At 48.7% G+C, this 14,929-nt stretch overlaps 1 protein-coding gene across 1 annotated transcript; it reads right to left on the reverse strand.

The window, feature by feature from the left end:
• Positions 1 to 2,166: 2,166 nt before the first annotated feature.
• On the reverse strand, positions 2,167 to 9,779 carry PMF1 (polyamine modulated factor 1). Its single transcript, XM_073609374.1, has 5 exons — positions 9,562 to 9,779; positions 6,826 to 6,931; positions 6,247 to 6,347; positions 3,748 to 3,943; positions 2,167 to 2,687 (listed from the first exon to the last, which is right to left on the reverse strand). The coding sequence occupies exons 1-5, from the start codon at positions 9,693 to 9,695 to the stop codon at positions 2,628 to 2,630; spliced, it is 597 nt and encodes a 198-aa protein (XP_073465475.1). The 5' UTR covers positions 9,696 to 9,779; the 3' UTR covers positions 2,167 to 2,627.
• Between the last annotated feature and the right edge of the window lie 5,150 nt (positions 9,780 to 14,929).

Here is a 14,929-nt window from a genome sequence, read left to right on the forward strand (position 1 = left end):
CGGGACTCGTGTTCTGACCACCAACCTCGGTTTGGACGACAACCCAGTAAATCACTGGAAACCAGTGTAAGGCCGGGACTGGGAGCCACACTGTGTAATCAGGAAGGGGACGGAGTTCACAGCAGACCGCAGAGGCCCGAGGCATGGCAGCCCAATGTTTATGTTGTCTGCCGGAAAAACACAACCTGATATTTAAGGATCGCAGTACACAGCGATGAACCCTGTCACCCCCCCGACCTGAACGGCTTCCCTGCGGAAAGTCCCGGGGGATTAAAGGGGAACTCCAGATAAAACTTTATTTACATTCACGAATAATGAACACCGCTCTCCCGACCAGGCTTGTGGAACGTAGAGGTACGGAGCGGCCTCAACCTACTTGTGTCTGCCAAAAACCTCACCTCCTCCGATGCATTATGCCACGCCCATCAGGGCCTAGTCATAGGGTCTAGATTAAAGGGGAACTCCAGACAAAACTTTATTTGCATTCAAATAAAATAAAGAATGTCAGATTTTTTTTCACTTCCTTTAGTGTGGACACCAGGATGGGAACCCCCCCCCCACACCCCATCATCAACATGATAATGACATTTTTAAATAAAACTGTTTTTCATAACATACCTGGGTCTCTGTGCTTCTGTATGCCACGCAGGCAGATCATGGCTGATGGGAGGGACCAGCAGGGTGCTGTACATAGCTTCCTGCCTCAGTACTCCATCAGATCAGTCTGGAGGAGTGGGCGTTCCTAGGCAGGCTGTATTTGCATAGGTAACTCCCACATACGATGTTAAGCCTTCATGAGTGGAAACAGTGGGAGGAGTTATGCAAATATCAAAATGCCTTGATGGGTGGGTGTCAGTCTGGAGGAGTGGGCGTTCCTAGGCAGGCTGTATTTGCATAGGTAACACCCACATGTGATGTTGACCCCCCCCATTACTGCATTGAAATGCAAACAATGAAAGGGATGGCCCAAGGACAGGCAGGCTGGGGGAGGAAAGGGCTAGATGATTGCTCAACCTGCGGCCCTCCACCTGTTGTGGCACTACAATTCCCATCATGCCTCTGCCTTCGGGAGTCATGCTTGTAACTGTCAGCCTTGCAATGCATCATGGGACTTTTAGTTCTGCCTAGATGATAAGTGCCCTCCAGCCAGGAAATGAGGCGGAGCTCTACCTGACTTGCTGCAGCTTCTGATGCACATTGTGAGAAGTTCACAGTGTGCGGTGAAAGCAGAGGAAGCTGTTTCAGTCCAGGAGAGGAGCCTGTAAACCTGTGCAAGACTTAGAAGGGGTGCTCAACCTACGGCCCTCCAGCTGTTTGCGGAAATCCCATGAGGCCTTGCAAGGCTGACAGTTACAAGCATGGCTCCCAAAAGGCAGAGGCATGATGGGACTTGTAGTGCCGCAGCAGCTGGAGGGCCACAGGTTGAGCACCCATGACTTAAGGGAAGACTGGGAGGTCAGATTTAACCAGAAACCATAACACATCTAGAAAATACATAATTTATTAACAATGACATTTTTAACAAACAGCAAAAAAAAAAAAAATATCCCAGGTGCACAATACGTTCTCAGTGCAAACCCTGGGTATAATATGAGAAACCTTGTATGTGTTATGTTATTAAGGCTATGTTTCCACTTTCTATGCGACTTGGGACTGCAAAGTCGGATGACAAGTCGTTCTCCGTGATTTCCAATGTGTACCGTTCATATCTGTGCGACTTCAAAGTAGTCCCTGCACTACTTTGGTCCAACTTTGAGGTCCATAGACCTCAACATTACACAGGCATTGCGTCAAGTTGCATCAAAGTCGTGGCAAAACCGTGCGACTTTGGGGTTGCAATAGAGGAAACCTAGCCTAATACACGTGACAGTAGTACTCTGTATATTCTCACGTTACATACCTTCATGTATATTATTCTCCACATGTACACGCAGAAAGTGCCAGTGATGGCGGTTGGGACAAAACCAGAACACACCAAGGCCCTTAATAAGCGTACACCGATGTGAGGACCATGTTTGCTTGCAGAGGTGTTCCATGCACCCCCCCTTCCCCTGTGCAGGCCGTCCTGTTCATGTATTTTGGGAAGCAGCGGTCGCACAGACACAGACGCTTCTCCCCAATCTGACATCTGTGTGGGTGTATGTCCCCAAACGCAGACAGATGTCAGATTGGGGAGTAGTGGCTGTGTCTGTGCGACCGCTGCTTCCAAAAATACATGAACCGGAGAGGGAGGGCTGGGGGTGCACGGAACACCTCTGCATCCCTGTGCAAGCAAACATGGTCCTCACAGAGGTGTATATTGCTTACGTATGCCCTCTGTGTGAATGAATGAGGCCTAAAACATTATTAGTATGCCCGGCAGTGTTCTGGTTCATCACAATCCTAGTAACTGTCACTTTTACATGCAAAACTGGCGGTGCAGTAATAGTGGAGACAGACAAATGTAAACAAAAGGATGTGAAATAAAGAAGAGAACATACTGAATACTATGGTCACCTGTATTATCCACAGAATACAACAATAGTGCTCCTTTAATATGGAGGGTCTCAGCAAGGCACTAAGGGGGCGGGGTTGTATCCGTCCACAATATGTGACAGCAGCTGGTACAGTAGCAGGAGAGTTGCTGGTCACACCTTCTCGATCTCCTGGATGGACAGGATCAGCTCCCTCTGGGATTGACTTAATTTCTAGAACACAGAAACAAAAAGGTATGAGCAAAAAACAGGACTAGTCCCTTAGACTTTGTGCCACCACAGAGCATGCTCAGTCATTCCAACACCACACCACACCGAGCATGCTCAGTCATTCCCACACCACACCACAGAGCATGCTCAGTCATTCCCACACCACACCACAGAGCATGCTCAGTCATTCCCACACCACACCACAGAGCATGCTCAGTCATTCCCACACCACACCACAGAGCATGCTCAGTCATCCCCACACACCACAGAGCATGCTCAGTCATTCCCACACCACACCACACAGAGCATGCTCAGTCATCCCCACACACCACAGAGCATGCTCAGTCATCCCCACACACCACAGAGCATGCTCAGTCATCCCCACACACCACAGAGCATGCTCAGTCATTCCCACACACCACAGAGCATGCTCAGTCATTCCCACACCACATCACAGAGCATGCCCAGTCATTCCCACACCACACCACAGAGCATGCTCAGTCATTCCCACACCACACCACAGAGCGTGCTCAGTCATTCCCACACCACACCACAGAGCATGCTCAGTCATTCCCACACCACACCACAGAGCATGCTCAGTCATTCCCACACCACACCACAGAGCGTGCTCAGTCATTCCCACACCACACCACAGAGCGTGCTCAGTCATTCCCACACCACACCACAGAGCATGCTCAGTCATTCCCACACCACACCACAGAGCATACTCAGTCATTCCCACACCACACCACAGAGCATACTCAGTCATTCCCACACCACACCACAGAGCATGCTCAGTCATTCCCATACCACACCACTAGAGTTGCCAACTCATCCCTTTAAACCCGAACCCATATGAATTACACAGGTTCTGTGGCTGATTAATGTGGTAATTAAACTCACTTGGTGCCTTATCTGCATTTAATTAGCCTCAGAACCTGTGTAATTCATATGTGTTTGGGTTTAAAGGGATGAGGTAGCAACTCTACACACCACAGAGCATGCTCAGTCATTCCTACACCACCACAGAGCATGCACCTCATTCATAGTGGTGCCTCCTCACCTGCCAGGCCTGCTGCCTCCTCTGGATCTCCTGCTGCATCTCCTCCACCTTCCTCCTCCCGGCCAGGACGGACTGGGCCAGCTTGGCGTTCTCCTGTTCCCTCTCCCTCACCAACTTGCGCAGGTACTCCCGCTGCTGCAGGAGGTACGGAACCAAGTGAGCCCGCAAGTCCTCCTCGGGAACGCCGCTGGGACGCCTGTCGGAGCAAACAACAAATTGTTGATACTAGGGATGCACGGGTATATCAGACAAAAACAGGGGTGCCAATAATGGCATGCTGCGTCCCACTGACTTCAATTCAACATCACGCCCCTAAACTAAAACAACTCAGGTGACTAAAATAGCATTTTAGTCAAAAGACTATGACTAAAACAAAATCAAAATTTGATGTCAAAATTAGCACTGCTCTGCACATGCTCAGTTTGGTTTGTATTGCTAGTCTTTTTTTTTTGGGGGGGGGGGGGGGTGCATGTGATAAGCACTGTCCAGACAGAGGGTCAGGGGTCATGCATCCTCATAGGACAATTAGAGGAGAATGACAACTCCTCCTACAAGCTTTAACTAGATACTGATAGTAGTCAAAGACTGCTATATGCTGCTGATGAGAGAAGATATTTAGCAGTTTATATTTACTAAAATAATTTCATTTCCATGTTCTGTGTACTGTGGGAGACCGGAGATAGTGAATGCAGGCTCCTGGGGTTAGTAACACTTTAAGGTCCACTTTTCCTGCTGTCACATATACAGTGGGGGAAATAATGATTTGATCCCCCGTAGATTGTGTAAGTTTGCCCACTTACAAAGAAATGAAGGGTCTATCATTTTTATCATAGGTGTATTTTATATGATAGAAACAGAATATCAACCAAAAATCCAGAAAAAAAACACGATCCAAATGTTATAAATGGAGTTGCAGTTAAGTGAGTAAAATAAGTATTTGATCCCCAACCAATCAACAATAATTCTGCCCCCCACAGACTGGCTACAGTAGGTGCTCATGTGGTCCTCAGATTAGTCCCGTCAATGTAAGAAGGTTCTCCTAATGACAATTTGTTATGTGTATAAAAGACACCTGTCCACAGAATCTCTTCCTTCCATTCAAACCTCACCATCATGGGCAACACCAAAGAGCTGTCAGAGGACATCAGGGACAAGATTGTAGACCTGCACAAGGCTGGAATGGGCTACAAGACCATCAGCAAGAAGCTTGGTGAGAAGGAGACAACTGTTGGAGCGATTATTCGCAAATGGATGAAATACAAAATAACCATCAATGGTCCTCTGTCTGGAGCTCCATGCAGGATTTCTCCTCATGGGGTGAGGATGATCATGAGAAAAGTGAGGGATCAGCCCAGAACTACACGGGAGGATCTTGTGGATGATCTCAAGGCAGTTGGGACCAAAGTCACCAAACAAACCATTGGTAACACAATACACCGCCATGGATTGAAATCCTGCGGCGCCTGCAAGGTCCCCCTCCTCAAGAAGACACATGTACAGGTCTGTCTGAAGTTTGCCAATGAACATCTAAATGATTCAGAGAAGGGTTGGGAGGAAGTGCTGAGGTCAGATGAGACCAAAATTGAGCTCTTTGGCATTAACTCGACTCGCCGTGTTTGGAGGAAGAAAAATGCTGACTATGACCCTAAAGAACATCATCCCTACAGTCAAGCATGGAGGTGGAAACATTATACTTTGGGGCTGATTCTCTACTAAAAGTACAGGCCGACTTTGCCTCATTGAGGGGCCAATAGACGGGGCCATGTATTGTAAAATCTTGGGTGAGAACCTTCTTCCCTCAGTCAGAACACTGAAGATGGGACATGGATGGGTCTTCCAGCATGACAATGACCCAAAACATACCGCCAAGACAACAAAGGAGTGACTCAAGAAGCACATTAAGGTCATAGCCAAGGCCATAGCTAAGAAACACACAAAGGAGTGGCCTAGCCAGTCTCCAGACCTTCATCCTATAGAACATTTATGGAGGGAGCTGAAACTTCGACAACCAAGAAACCTTAAGAATTTAGAGAAGATCTGTAAAGAAGAGTGGACCAAAATCCCTCCTGAGATGTGTGAAAACCTGGCCACCAACTACAAGACACGTCTGACCTCTGTGATCGCCAACAAGGGTTTCTCCACCAAGTACTAAGTCATGTTTTACTTGGGGATCAAATACTCATTTTACTCACTGAACTGCAACTCAATTTATAACATTTGTATCATGTGTTTTTTTTTGTTGATATTCTGCCTCTATCATATAAAATACACCTATAATGAAAAAATTATAGACCCGTCATTTCTTTGTAAGTGGGCAAACCGGGGGGGGGGGGTCAAATCATTATTTTCCCCCACTGTATGTATTATGGGGTTGGAAAGAGGTTAAGCTTCTTCTATCATTAACTCATGTTTTAATGAAAAAAAAAGGGGTTTTGTGCCCTTGCCGTCTCTCTTTGAAAAAGTGACCCTAAAAAGTGAGAAGCATTGAACAGATCTCACCATTGGATATCCGCTACGTTCGCCGCGCCTTTCTCCATCTTGTCCAAAGAGTCCAGCAGTGCTTCCAAATTCCCCTCGTCCTTTATCTCCTGAATCTCAGCCTGAAAAAAACAAAAACTCTAAAAAACAAAACAAAAAACACACACACACACACATATACATATATATATATATATATATATATATATATATATATATAAAAACTATAAAAAAAAATAAAAAACTATAAAAAAAAAAGAATAAAAATAAAAATGAATTCTTGTATAAAAGCCCCAAACATTCCCATAGCCATCGGCCCATCATGAAGAATCGCTGTACTGTGTCTAATATGTGTATCTCCGATGATTGTCTGCTCCATCTAGTGGTCATAATGAGATATTTTCCTGATTGAGGTCTTTCATGAAAATACCCCATTATAGTACACTAGCTGGTGCTGATGAACATAAAAAAAATAAATAAAATAAAATACGCAGTATGGCGATACGGGGGAGGGGGTGGTATTTGTACAGAAAAGTATTATATAAACAGGGAGTTACACTTTACAATACTCTGTAAAGTAAACAATTGGGATCCGCTCACCTTGATGGAGGAATGTAGTTGGGCCACGAACTGGTCGTAGATTCCTCGGGTCAGCTCCGGCTGCAGCTTGTAGAACTTCTTGTAGCAGCGAGCGAAGCGCTGGTAGCTGCGGAGGAAGGGGGAGGGGAGGTCAGACATGTCCATGGGGGGAGGGGGGAGGTTATAGCAGATAATCAGCAGGTCAGAGGTCACACACTGGTCTGTACAGAACTGCATTGTGTGTAATGGCTGCTTGTGGGGCTTCCTCCAGAGGGAGGCGCTGTCCGGTCAGTGTGGGGATCGGTCACTGCTACCACTTGTACTAAATCTCCACTTCATCATCAGGCTGGAGGAGGGAGGACACCGGGCCAATCGTGTTCCTTCACAGACATTTATATCACTACCCACTCTCCATACACAGACCATTCATAAAATGGTTGGAGGAGAGCTGGTCATGTCACTGTGAAAGGTCACATGACTGGGGTCCCCTCCTGGGTATTTCCTCCCTCATTTGGGTTTAGTTTGTTCCATTAGCTCCAGACTCCTCCCATCACCTTCAGACCCCTCCCACAGGCTCCTCTAGCCAGCTCTAGACACCTGCAAATTCCAGACTCCTCCCATCAGCTCCAGACTCTTCCTGCCAGTTCTAGACTCCTCCTGCAAATTCCAGACTCTCCCACAAGCGCCAGACTCCTCCCACCAGCGCCAGACTCCTCCCACCAGCGCCAGACTCCTCCCACCAGCGCCAGACTCCTCCTGCAAATTCCAAACACTCCCACAAGCACCAGACTCCTCCCACCTGTGCCAGACTCCTCTTACAAATTCCACACTCCTCCCACCAGCTCTAGACTACTCCTGAAAAATCCAGACTCCTCCTACCAGCTCTAAACTACTCCTGCAATTTCCTATCTCCTTCCATAAGCTCCATAGCCCTCCCACCAGCTTCAGGCTCCTCCTGCAAGTTCTAGCCCCCCCCCCCACTAGCTCAAGCCCTCTCCCACCAGCCAGCTCTGGACAACTCCCTGCAAGTTCCAAATGCCTCCAACCAGCTCCAGGCTCCTTCTGCAAGTTCCAGGCCACTCCCACAGCTTGACTTCTCCCACCAGCACTGGGCACCCTCCTGCAAGTTCCAGACTTCTCCCACAAGCTCAAGGTCACTCCCACAAGCTTGACTCCTCCAGCCAGCCTTGGATACCCCCTGCAAGTTTCAGACTCCTCCCACCAGCTTTAGGCCATGCTTACAGGCTCAAGACTTCTCCCGCCTGTTCCAGGCTCCTCCCACCAGCTTTGGATACCTCCTGCAAATTCTGGACTCCTCCCACCAGTTCCAGACCACCAATCCCACCAGCCTTAGATACCTCAGTCAAGTTTTGGACTCCTCCCACCAGCTTCAGGCTATGCCTACCAGCTCAAGACTCCTCCCACCATCTCTGGTCACTCCTAAGAGTTCCACACTCCTCCCACCAGTTACAGACCAATCCCAGCAGCCTTAGATACCTCATGCAAGTTTTGGACTCCTTCCACCAGCTTCAGGCTATGCCTACCAACTCAAGACTCCTCCTACCAGCTCAAGACTCCTCCTACCAGCTCTGGATACCTCCTGCAAGTTCCAGACTCCTCCCACCAGCTCCAGACCATTCCTATCAGCCTTAGATACCTTATGCAAGTTTTGGACTCCTCCTACTAGCTCTGGATACCTCCTGCAAATTCCAGGCTCCTCCCACCATCTCTGGTCACTTCCTAAGAGTTCCACACTCCTCCCACCAGCTGCAGACCACTCTCACCAGCCTTGGATACCTCATGCAAGTTTTGAACTCCTCCCACCAGCTCAAGACTCCTCCTACCAGCTCCGGATACCTCTTGCAAGTCCCAGAATCCTCCCACAAGCTCCATGGCCCTCCCACCGGCTCCTCCTGCAAGTTCCAAACTCTTCCAACTAGCTCCAGACCATGCCCATCAGCTCTGGACTCCTCCAATCAGCTTCAGCCCACTCCCATCAGCTCTGGACTCCTCCAATCAGCTCCAAGTCCACTCCCAAAAGCTCTGGACTCCTCCAATCAGCTCCAAGACCACTCCCAACAGCTCTGGACTCCTCCAATCAGCCCCAAGACCACTCCCAACAGCTCTGGAGTCCTCCAATCAGCTCCAAGACCACTCCCAACAGCTCTGGAGTCCTCCAATCAGCTCCAAGACCACGCCCAACAGCTCTGGACTCCTCCAATCAGCTCCAAGACCACTCCCAACAGCTCAAGACTCCTCCAATCAGCTCCACCAGGAAGTGAGTGGAACTCTTGTTGTCTTTGTATCTTTTTATTTCCCTTCACTTCCTCTGTGGTAAATAGGTGTCACCAGGACAGGAAGTGATAGGAAATCCCTTCTATGGGGACACATAAACATACTTAGTGGTGTATAGAAGGGTTGGTGCTTGATAAAAGCACACCCTCATTTCCTGTACTGGGGTCACAACAAAAATCTCCCCTTTGTGGTCACAGACAGATACTCTCACACTCCAGTCAATCCTTGCTGTTGGTGGGTGAGATTAGAACATCAAATCCCGCAGATTGTCAGTATTTATGGCAAGACACAAAGTTTTAAAACTGACCAAAAGCTGCCTCAGCCAATCAAAATTCAGCCGTATCACCATTCCGCCAATCAAATCGCACAGCCTCTGAGGTGTCCGGCCAATCAGGCGTGCCGGGTAGGCGTCTCAGCCAATCACAGCTCGCCGAGCTCAACGGGACGCCCAATCAGCCTCACCTTCCCGCCTCCACCAGCCCTTCCAGAAACTTGTCCACCAGCGTGTTAAAGATAAGCAGCCGCCCCGGGGTGTCCGCGGCTCCGGGCTGCTCTGAGGCTCCCGAGGTGGACGGGACCGCCTCGGCTTCTTCCATCTTGCTCGGGGCCGTACCAGACACGGCTCCGTCTTTTCCCGCCCGCCGATACTGAGAGCTGATTGGTTGACAGCGCCTGTCCGTCACGGGGACAGCCCAATCACGTGCCCCGATCCCTCTGAGGCGAAGATATAAACCCCAGTGACTGAAATATTCTTCACCGAGCGGACAATCACCATTCAAGTCTTTTCACCCAACATTCACACAGTCTCCTCATTGGAGGTCATCCTTTCACTGCTGACACGCCTCACACCATAATGGCTTCTAGCATAGCTCCCAACTGTCCCTGCACTTTATTTTATCTATCAAAAAGTGTTTTCCAGCACTAAACCTTTCACCTGATTTCTAAATGGCTGCATTTGTAAATTCCAAAAGCCAATATAAAGGAATAGTAATGGTAACAAAAGTACTTGTGGGTTTAACCAATCTTGTTTTTTTTTTGTACAATTCTCCTTTAAGGAGGGCGTGGCAAGGGGGTGTGTCCAATGCCTGCATACCTTTGCTGATAGGTGTCCCTCATTCCCATCTCAGAAAGTTGGGAGGTGTGGGTTCCAGTAATCCTTTCCATGAAACAATGGCCGTATTTTCTTCACTCCCCGCCGTATTTCCCCGAATCCTGAACATGTTTCCTGGGTGTGTTTTCTAGACCCCCTAGCCATGTTTCCCAAACCCCGGCTATGTTTCTCGGACCCCGGCCATGTTTTCTGGACCCCCAGCCATCTTTTCGGGACACCAGCCATGTTTCCCAAATCCTGGCCATGTTTCCTGGACCCCCAGCCATCTTTTGGGGACACCAGCCATGTTTCCTGGAGCCCCAGCCATCTTTTGGGGACACCAGCCAGGTTTCCTGGAACCCCGGTCATGTTTCCCAGATGCTGGTCATGTTTCCTGGAACCCCATCCATCTTTTGGGGACACCAGCCATGTTTCCTGGAACCCCGGCCATGTTTTTGGGACACCAGCCATGTTTCCTGGACCCCCAGCCATCTTTTGGGGACACCAGCCAGGTTTCCTGGAACCCCGGCCATTTTTCCCAGACGCTGGTCATGTTTCCTGGAACCCCAGCCATCTTTTGGGGACACCAGCCATGTTTCCTGGAACCCCGGCCATGTTTTGAGGACACCAGCCATGTTTCCTGGACCCCCAGCCATATTTTGGAGACACCAGCCATGCTTACCAGACCCCGGCCATGTTTTCTGGAACCCCGGCCATGTTTCCTGGACCCCCAGCCATATTTTGGGGACACCAGCCATGTTTTCCAGACCCCGGCCATATTTCCTGGACCCCCAGCCATATTTTGGGGACACCAGCCATGTTTCCTGGAACCCCGGCCATGTTTCCTGGAACCCCGGCCATGTTTCCTGGACCCCCGGCCATGTTTCCTGGACCGCCAGCCATATTTTGGGGACATCAGCCATGTTTCCCAGCCATGTTTTGGGGATTTTTTTCACCCAACATTCACACATTTTCCTCATTGGATGTCACCCTTTCACTACTGACGCATCATACGATAATGGCAACAGTGGCAGGTTCTAGTAATCCTTTCCATGAAACCCTTGCCGTATTTTCTTGACTCTCCGCCATGTTTCCCGGAATCCTGAACATGTTTCCCGGGTGTGTTTTCTTGACTCACCGCCATGGTTCCCAGAATCCTGAACATGTTTCCCAGGTGTGTTTTCTTGGCTCCCTGCCATGTTTTCTAGACCCCTAGCCATTTCTGGAACCCCGGCCATGTTTCCTGGACCCCGGCCATGTTACCTGGACCCCGGGTGTGTTTTCTTAACTCCCTGCCATGTTTCTTGGATCATCAGCCATGCTTTCTAGACCTCCAGCCATGTTTCCTGAATCCTTAGTCATGTTTCCTGAACCCTTGCCCATGTTTCCCAAACCCTGGCTATGTTTCCTAGACCCTTAGCCATCTTTTAGGCACACCAGTCATGTTTCCCAGACCCTGGCCATGTTTCCTGAACCCCTGGCCATGTTTTCTAGACACCCAGCTAAATTTCCAGAACCCCGGCCATGTTTCCTAGACCTCCCCAACCACCTTTTGGGGACACCAGCCATGTTTTCTGGACCCCAGCCATGTTTGCCAGACCTTCTATGTTTTATAGGCCCTCAGCCATGTTTCCTGAACCCTGGCCATGTTTTCTGGACACCCCACCCATGTTTCCCGAACCCTGACCACGTTTTCTAGACCCCCGACCATGTTTCTTGGACCCCAAGCGTGTTTTCTTCACTCCATGCCATGTTTCCTGGACCACCAGCCATGTTTCCTGAACCCTGGCCGTATTTCCTAGACCCTCAGCCATGTTTCCTGGAACCCCAACTATGTTTCCTGGACCCCTGATGTGTTTTCTTGACTTACTGCCATATTTCCCAAACCCTCACCATGTTTCCTGGACCCTGGGTGTGTTTTCTTGACCACCTGCCATGTTTCCTAGACCCCCGTCCAGGTTTCCTGGAATCCCAGCCATGTTTTCTAGACCCCCAGCCATGTTTCCTGGAACCCCAGCCATGTTTCCTGAACCCTTGCTGTGTTTTCTTGACTCCCTGCCATGTTTCCTAGACCCCCAGACATGTTTTCTGTACTCCGGGAGTGTTGTCTTGATTTCCAGCCAGCATGTTTCCTGATTCCCCAGCCAGGTTTCCTAGTCCCCCAGCCATGTTTCCAGAAAACTGCCCATGTTTCCTAGACCCCCAGCCATGTTTTTTTTCTCTCTATGTGAACATAGCCTGTATGACTGAAGCGATTTTCTATTACTTCCTTTTCAAACATAAAGTGAGGGGAAATCTCCCAAATTGGGGACACAGCCTCTAATCCTTCCCCATTCTATTCAAAACAAGATACGTTTTAATGAGGAAAAAAAAAAGAAGCCAGACAACATTTTGTTAAAGTGTTATCATCTGTATTGATAGGAGAGGACACAGTGAAGGCTCTATCGTGTTACATGGTTTTTTTTTCCTGAAAAAGTGTCACAAACAATAAATCTGATCGTCAATGACCCCAAAATAGAAACCGGAGTATAATATATACACAATTCACAAACATAAGGGGCCCGGGGGCCCGATGTGATTGGGGTATGAACAAAGCTCTATGGGCCCTGGCAGATTATGAAACTTTTTCCTATAAGGCTTGTGATAAAGCAGCACCAGATGAGGCCGACACCTCAGTTCTCCTTCGCTGACGGAGGGCCTATTCACATAGAAGCGTTCCATTATGTTGCGTTAACGCATACGCTTTAGGGTTCGATCACACATGCGGTTATGCTGCCTTTGAAAAGCCATCCGAGGTGGATGGCTTTTCAGGGGGTGTTCCACGGGCAGATTAAAACCCTCAAAAAGCCTCACGGCACCGCAAGCATTGCACGTGGTTGTGGGGTGGTTGCGGAGTTCAGCTTTACACGCATTTGTTGGGGAATCTTATACAGTGGAACCTCGGATTGCGAGTAACGCGGTTAACGAGCGTTTCGCAATACGAGCACTGTATTTTTAAAAAATCATAACTCGGTTTGCGAGTGTTGTCTCGCAAAACGAGCACGATTCAGGCCAAAGCGGTGTGCAGTACCGATTTTGGCCTGAGGTGGGGGAGGGGGCGCCGGAGCCGAAAGGTGCCAATCGCAGCCGTTCAGAAATGCACGGAAAGCCCCGAGGCGAGACACTTCGGCTGACCTCGGCAAATCTCGGGTAGGAAGTCTTTCCGAGGTTAGCCGAAGTGTCCTCGGGGCTTTTCGGCCGTTTCTGAGGCTCTCTGCCCCCCCCCCCGCCTCTGGCTGTATGCGGTATTGCATCCCATTGAAGTCAATGTGGATCTATTTATTTTCGTTTCCATTGACTTCAATGGGAAAACTCGCTTTGATATGCGAGTACTTTGGATTACATGCATTCTTCTGGAACAAAGTATGCTGGTAATCCAAGGTTCCACTGTACCTTGGATTACGAGCATAATTCGTTCCAGAAGAATGCATGTAATCCAAAGCAGTCGTATATCAAAGCGAGTTTCCCCCATAGGAAATAATGGAAACTCGGCTAATTTGTTCCACAGCCGCTGCTTGTCTATGCAGTACCGCATGTGGCCACTGGTGCAGGGGGGGCGCCAGAGAGGCTTGGGAACAGAGTGTCTCCGAGCGTCACCAGCACCCCCGCACCTCTGCCCAAAGGAATCCTGCTCGTCTTGCAAGACGACGCTGGCAAAGCTAGTCAGAATAATAAAATACATTTTTTTTTTTTTAAAAGAACAGCTAGTATTGCGAAAAGCTCGTAAACCGCGTTACTCGCAATCCGAGGTTCCACCGTACAATTTTTTTTCCTGCTTTTAAGATTTTAAGGGTAAAGTGAGATGTGATCCAACTTTCTTCATTGATGTTCTTTTACCGTTTTACGTTGAACTCGAATTTTACAAAAATATAACTCCATCTAATATTCCTGAATATATCTGGGATTTATTTCTGTCCGTCAGTCGTGTGATTTGTCGTTTGGGGTCATTCGGGAACAACACGACTCACTGCCTCCTATTATCTGATCGAACTCCAGTTTATTAACCTCTAGATAAGGCGCAGCGACAACCGCTACGACGACAATCGTAAAAATATAAAATCCTACGTAATGCGTTTAGGGTTTTATCATTCTCTGAGGGTGGAGGCTCTCGTGCCTCTTTCACTAAGGCGGCAGACTTTTCCGTCCTTGGAAAAAACGAACCACCTTGGCTCGCCTTTTAGACAGCGGTTTACAGGTATTCAGGAAGTAATACTGCCTCTTATCAATTCCTGGGGGGTGGGGGGGGGGCAAGGGTTCATTCAACCCCAATGGAGATTTATTTTACCCCAAGGCAACCACCTTTGCCGCACATGGAATGCAGTTGTGGCGTGGTATTCAGTGGATTCGTTAGACAGGCGCAGACACCTTAAAATGAGTCCATTGGTGGTCTTTGAGAAAATGCACCTTCCATTAGTGGTGGTCAGTGGGAAGAACGCTCCCCTTATAGTCATGGCTCTGGCAAGTGGTGTTGGTCCTGAAACTACAAAGGCACCATATCGTGAGAGATCAGTTAGCTACAGCTTAGGGAACCCCTAGCCACCTCTGGTGGAACCCTAGGGTTCCACTGAAACCTGGTTGAGAACCATTGTTTTATTGGTATACCTTTGCATTGGGTAACCTCTCAGCAAACGAATGGCCTAACATCGAAATGAAAATTCTATAGGATGAGGTGAGGTAGTTTTCCTACACCTTAAGGAAAAG

The sequence above is a fragment of the Aquarana catesbeiana genome, linkage group LG13, assembly GCF_042186555.1.
Source record: "Aquarana catesbeiana isolate 2022-GZ linkage group LG13, ASM4218655v1, whole genome shotgun sequence".
Classification (NCBI taxonomy): Eukaryota; Metazoa; Chordata; class Amphibia; order Anura; family Ranidae; genus Aquarana; species Aquarana catesbeiana.

Bases quoted from the DNA above. Each gene is read 5' to 3' on its own strand.
- PMF1 (XM_073609374.1), bottom strand. From the start codon at position 9,695: ATGGAAGAAGCCGAGGCGGTCCCGTCCACCTCGGGAGCCTCAGAGCAG. The intron at 6,348-6,825 runs GTGAGCGGATCC...TGTTTTTTTCAG, and splicing joins AACTACATTCCTCCATCAAG to GCTGAGATTCAGGAGATAAA. The intron at 2,688-3,747 runs GTGAGGAGGCAC...TCTGTGTTCTAG, and splicing joins GGAGGCAGCAGGCCTGGCAG to AAATTAAGTCAATCCCAGAG.